Source organism: Phaseolus vulgaris, chromosome 11 (assembly GCF_051622355.1).
Source record: "Phaseolus vulgaris cultivar YP4 chromosome 11, ASM5162235v1, whole genome shotgun sequence".
In the NCBI taxonomy this organism is placed as follows: Eukaryota; Viridiplantae; Streptophyta; class Magnoliopsida; order Fabales; family Fabaceae; genus Phaseolus; species Phaseolus vulgaris.
In genome coordinates, this window is record NC_143508.1 from 48,405,612 (window position 1) to 48,412,590 (window position 6,979).

General features: G+C 29.8%; 1 protein-coding gene across 1 annotated transcript; it reads right to left on the reverse strand.

Annotated features, from left to right (window-relative positions):
* Positions 1-2,382: 2,382 nt before the first annotated feature.
* LOC137830823 (SAUR-like auxin-responsive protein family) lies at positions 2,383-2,978 on the reverse strand. The gene has a single exon (XM_068638288.2). It carries the CDS (start codon positions 2,867-2,869, stop codon positions 2,486-2,488), a length of 384 nt encoding a protein of 127 aa, XP_068494389.1. The 5' UTR covers positions 2,870-2,978; the 3' UTR covers positions 2,383-2,485.
* Between the last annotated feature and the right edge of the window lie 4,001 nt (positions 2,979-6,979).

Genomic DNA, 6,979 nt, shown 5'->3' on the forward strand with positions numbered 1-6,979 from the left:
ACTCCCCTTAGATCTCAATTGGGGGGCTTGTTCCTGTATGCCAATATAGTCCCACATCGCTCAAGAGTCGAGGCCAATGGCAGTTTATATACTCCCTCCTTCCTTCACCCTTCGAGGCGCCTTTTTAGGACAAAATCGTAACGGAGCACCAACCTCCAAAGCGGACAATACCTCGGATGCGGTGATTGACCCTAGTGATGCTGCCCAACAGACTTGAGGTTGGAACATTGGCGCCCTCCGTGGGGCCGAAGAGGCTCCTTCCCCCCTCAACTAGGGGGATCCACTCCCCTTAGACCTCGAATGGGGGGCTTGTTCCCGTATGCCAATATAGTCCCACATCGCTCAGGAGTCAAGGCCAAGGGCAGTTTATATACTCCCTCCTCCCTTCACCCTTTGAGGCGTCTTTTAAGGACAAAACCGTGACGGAACACGGACCTCCAAAGCGAACAATACCTCGGATGCGTTTATTGACCATAGCGATGTTGCCCAACCGACTTGAGGTCGAAACAACTATATTATTAAGATTAAATATCTATTAGTTTTGTGGATGACTAATTTTCACCGTAAAAATGTCTTTAAGATTTTTGAGTTTAATATCACTCCAACTAACACTTTGTCAGTAGGTTAATCTTCACTCTAATAATTAAGTTATCGACACACATTAAAATAACTAATAACTTTAACATTACATTTATATTCCTCGAGTAACTTTTTCTTAGTAAAATTTGATGTTTATAAAAATAAAAAACCACTAAATTCTAATAATTATCACTAGTAACATTCATTCAACTTTACAAAAGGATGCGTTACAAAAAATGAGCTCAACAATATAATATTTACAATTTTTTTTATAAAGCTTTCATAATATAATATTTACAATTTGACAACGATTGAAACAAAATAAATTCATTCAAATTTTAAGAACCGAACACGTATTTTTTTAATCTTTCATCAAATTAAAAACTCAATAGTTTTTTGAAATACAAAATATTTAAACCATTTTTTTAAAAAAAATACAATTTAAAAAAAATGCTGATGCGTGGGGAAAATAAATATGCCAGTCCTTTGTGTGTAGTAGCCAGCAATCCCTTTTCATCATTTAATTATGCACCAAATCAATAATATAAATATGCAAACATGATAAATATATAAAATTATGAGTTTTCAATGTAAAAAAAAATTACATTTATGTTCACTTATATTAAATATAATATATTGTAATATTTTAACATATTAATAAATATAAATCTTTATCTTCTTTCTTTAAGAGTTATCACTTAAAAAAAATCATGAAATATAAACTAATTTTAGAGAAAAATAATAATTAATTGTTATAGTGACCAAATTAGAAATCATTTTATAAACTAAAAAAAATTGGTTTCTAAATTAGTTTATATTATTATTAAATGATTTTTAAATTGATATCTAATTAGCTACCAATGCTACCAAATTTAGAATCTAAATAATTGGTAGTTAAAACCTTGGTAGCTAATAAAATACCAATTTAAAAACTATTTAACAATAATATAAATTAATTTATAAATAAAAAAAATTTAGTTTCTAAAATTGATTATGTTTTTTCTTTATAGTGTATAATACATTAGATACCAATTATTATAAAGTTGTGTAAATTGGGATTACAAGTGCACCTAAATTCTAAAGTAGTGAAAGTATAGAGATAAATATACTAATTTATCAAATTGCTTTAACACAAAAGTTAAAATCAAGTTAATGAGTTAAATAAAAAAGGGGTTAAAGAATATCACAGTTCTTGTCTCCTTGGTTCTTATTATAATATCACAACCTCCTTCTACATTCATCTTCAAAAAAGACAATCAAAAGTTTGATTTGCTTTTTCTTACCAAAAACCAGAGTTCATTCTAGTTCTAGCTTTCTGAGATTTCATTAAACAGTCTTTTACATGACATGGATTATCATCAAGATGATATTAACTTTCAGTTTATAGAAAGCTATTAAGGAGAGTAAGTGTTAAACTCTTTAAGAAAATTTATAACTTAGTACCTTCATTAACATTTTTATAAAACTCAATTCACAAATCTAACCTTTGAATTGCACAATACCATCATGATCATCACACATCTCATGTGTATGTGTGTGGAAAAAAAATCCTTATTATGCTCATGACTTTTTCCTATTTTTCACTTAAAGTTGTTGAAATTTTCTCTGTTACCACCAAAGAAAAAGGAAACAAAACAAAATCTTGAAACAGATTACATGACTGCATTGGAGCAACTGATCTTGGAATCCATATTGTCAAGGATAAACTGAAAATTTGGTATGATATGAATCTTGAAAAGTCCATTGAGTTAGAACATAAATGGAGTATGCAATTGCAGAAGCATTTACTTGATGGAGTTATAATAAAGCAAAGAAAAAGGACACTCAACAATTACATTTTGCAAAATGCAGGTACAACCCAATATACTTAATTACATTAGGCTATTATCTGCCAGTTTGAAAAGTATCAAAACACATAGAGTTCAGCCAATTCCTCCAAAGACTCAGAACTAAACTTAGGATCTGCATTTTCTAGCATCCACAATAGATGATCAAAGAGAACCACCTCACAGTTGACCACCAACACAGTACTCTCATCACTCACCTTTGGCTTTGACTTGTTGATTAGTTCATTCAGAAGAGGATGGTTGAGATACTTTTTGCTGATCACATACCGTTTTCTAGTGCTACCAACAAATATTGTTTCACAATGTTCATCTTCTTGCATGCCATGACCACCCCATATGTCTTCTTTAGTGGATTTGGACCTCAGGCTGCTATATGATGAAGATCTTCCTAGCTGCCTTGACAAACTCTTGCATTTTCTGAGTAATAGATTGATCTTCTTCATGCTTCTTTTTTCTGGTGTGTGTGTGTGTTTATTTCATATTTAAATGGATGAAAAGAAAGAGAGGGACAAAGAGACTTAAAATACACTCACAAAAAGTGTGTGAGGTACTTTTACCGAGAGAAGTGGGTGCAAAGTCATTGTTTTCCGGTGCTGAATTGTGGGGTCAATTTGCAACCAAACATTTTTAGTGACACAAACAAGTCATCTTTTAATAAAAATTTTAGGCTAATAGTTTTAACCTGCAACCATATCAGACAAACAGACACAACTGAAGCTCTGGTCACTCATCACTGATCATGGCACCCTACTACAGAGCCCATTGTTTTTCTAAATCCATCTGCTTCTCAGCAAGGACTTGAACCCCACTACTAGTGCCCCATGTCACCCCCAAAGGGAACAGTTTGAATTACATCCATAAAAAAATGGCTGCATAAATATTTTGTTAAACTGTTCATGAATTTTTTCATGAAAAATGAAATTGAATGTGATTTTGGCACATAAGGGCTTAGACAAATTTTATTAGTACAGACAGACATAAGTGTTAATTTGTGATGAAAATAACTTTTGATGCATCACACCCTCTTGAGAAAACTCAGTATACTGATGTGTCAAGGTACAAATTGTAAAAGATGCTTAATGTATTAGCATGGTTGCTGCTTAAAAATGAGTATCAGTTTTTCACTTTTCCTAACAAAACTGAGTAGAAAACTTATTACTATAAGCAGAACTGGGAAGGCTTGAAAGAATCTGAGTTTCAATTTTCAGAGGAAATAGTCAGAAAGACAGAGAACTAATATTAAATTAATTCACTCATATTAAGGACTCAGAAATCTCATATTAGGATTCTGATACCAGATATAGATTTTTTTAATTAAATCTGTGTTTTACATTCTCTTAAAAACATAAAGAAAAAAGAAAACTTCACTGTAAGAGTCATTTTCCTTTTTTATTGTACATAACAAAGTTTTGGTAAGCATTTTTACTAAACAGGTTTGGTTAGATTGTTCAGAGAACCTAGTCTCTTTTGGGGTACAAGGAACATGGTCATTCCACAAGCTCTTATCATCTTTGCTACTCTGCAAACCAATAAGATTCGTGCATGACATGGATACTCCAAGATAACATTCAAGATAGGAAGAGTCATATTCTGACATGTATTTAAAATGTGCTATTTCACAAAGATGTTTTTGTTTCTTTGTTCCAAATATCTATATGGTTTCATCAGATATAGAAAATGGGAGCCATGAGGTTAATGTCCCACAGGAATGGACCCTTGACTAGGTTCTCTGTCTCATGCGGCAGGTGCTTAAGGTTGTGCATGCAACTATTTGTCTCAAAACATCTAACTTTTTTCTTTTCTGACATTAGGGCCTTCTTTATTTTTGGTTTCAATTAGAAAACTGTAGTTGTTCTAACCAAAGATGGTAGGAGTAAACAATGGGCTGCACTAGTTGAACAATTATTGCAATTTATATCTTTGTTCAAGTTGCATGCACAGCTCATCCAAAGCTAACACTAACACTAAACTTTGTCCAGTTCTAAAACCTATATCAAAAGGGTTATTTGTTTTTTAACACTATTAACAGTTTTCAATATTTGAAACATAAAGATAAGGCTAATTCTAGTGACCTATGAGATTAAATGTTTGTTTGCACTATGCTGTGAAGTATCAGTTTAACCAATGAAAGCTCAACTTCTTGAAAAGTATGTCTCTTCATTTAACTATTTGAGATATCATATTTTATATCCATTTTTACCTTATGCTAAATTCAATGAAAGTCTTCAAGATTCAAATTCTAAGAAGTAATTAGTTGACTGTTTAAGTTGTTCACATGATTATGCAGATAGGATTTAGTGATCTCTCAGTAGAAATCCAATAGCATGTAAAGCTCAACTTGTAACTTCAACTTCAAACCAGATCAAGATATTTACATTTTCTTCCCTATCAGCATCCTCTACAACTTGTTTCACTTCCTTTTGATCCTTTCAAAAAATGCAACTATTTTGTCTTACATAATGAACACAAAGTTTCACAGATTACATAAATTGCATAATCAATTAGGTGGATAAAGATATAGTTGCCAGGTAAGTCTCACATAACAGAACAAGTTTATGAATGACAGAAGCAATGGAATTTATGATAGGGTGCATTTTGGCATAGAGTCAAAGAAGGAATGAGATAAGTGGGGACACCTTTAGTCCAATCCATGGTTTTCCACATTTGGTATCTAGTTGATATTGAGCCAGCTAAGGATTGACACAACAGAAATAGACCAAAAAGCTTTATCATCATCAAATATCTTCAACAATACTAAATGTATCTCAAGGAACTTCAAATTATATACACTAATAATTTCTGTTAATGCCTATTTTTCATTTGTTTAAGTAGATTTCCCAAGTCATTATTAATTAAAACTTCTAAGGTACTAATAATCCTTACTCAAATTGCACACCATCTTTTTCAATTATGGATGTTGCTTGCTTTCTCCCAATTTTAACATACTTTTTCTTTGCTTTTTTTTAATATTTTTATATAAAGTTATGTGTTAGACCCACCTAGTTAAGTCAAGTGGAATTTTTTAAAATGCTTATTTCTTTTTTCTTATTAGAATCACAACTTCAGATTAAGATCACAACAAGTGAGACTGCATACCAGTAGCAATTATCTCATTTATTCTGTCTAAAAAAATATGTCTCATTATTATTACTTGTGAGGTACCTATGAATTATTTTATACTATAGATATTTATAAATAATTTATTTTTATTTTTTTGTAAAGTTTAAATGAAATTATTTAAAAAGTATACTTCAAAAATATAAATTTATATAATTTTTTTTTATCTTAGAGTATAATTCGAATAAAATTGTATCATAAAATATTAGTGCAAATAAAATTAATCTCTCTAAAAATAAATTCAAATAAGTTGTACAACAAATATAAGGTTAAATGAAATTGATCTATTTAAAAATAACTTTGATTCAATAAATCAAAATAAAAATATTAATCTATAAAATAAAACTTTAATCATTTCTTCAATTATTAATATTTTATTTTGTGAAAAAATTTATTCTGATAATTTGGATTTTAAAAAATCCCAATAAAAATTATTAGCAATTTCATTGTTAAAATTAAAATTAATAAAAAATAATATTTTATTAGTTGTTGCATAATGTAAATTAGAAATATAATACTAATTGGGTAAGTATAGATAACATGTTTACCTACCCTATTAAAAAAATAATTAAAATACATATATATATATATATTACAATATATTTATCTCTTTGAGATTTTTATGTTATGGTCCAAAGAATTATATATGTTTTTTATGGTTAGATGTGCCATTTTGACTGTAATGTGAGGTCAAAAAGAGAGAAAGGAATCTGTAAATTTCTTGCAATCTTTTTCAAGTATGAAAATGTACTGAGATGTCCTCTATGATTGCACCATGAAAATGATATCTCATCTTAAGTTTGATGCAGAAAAACTATCACATAAACTGCCAAATGACAAGAAGATGATAGATTAATTTCCTTTCAAACAAGTTATTTTCACCCTATTTTAAGTCTAACCCCTTAATTTGTTAGTAATCTAACACAAACTTGTTCCACACAAGTCAATGAAAAATCCAAAAATTTTGAGCCTAAAAACTTCCTGCAAACTAGTGGCTTATGTTGCACACCAAATCACTAATTGATGAAGTTAATGCTTTAACGTTTCAATAACAATTGAACATGTGTGCCACACTCAACTCCATTTCAGAATATTGAGGCTTAGTTAGAAATGTTTGTTGGTATATGTTTTGGTATTTAGCATGTACACTCATTATCATGACCCTCATTTGTGCCAAAATATCTCACATCTTTGTTAGAATAAGAAACAACATGGAGAAGTAGGGTCAATTAGTATTAATAGTTTACCTAATCATAATCTTTAAATAATGATTAAGAAGTTATTAATAAAAAAATTATAATTTTTTCAATATTTTTTTTTTACTTGTAACTCCTTACTCATGTTTCTAAAAGTGTTTTAAGTACTCATAAATATTCTTTGCAAAATATTTTACAATATTAGATATGTTACTTAATTTAATTACATAATTAAAATTA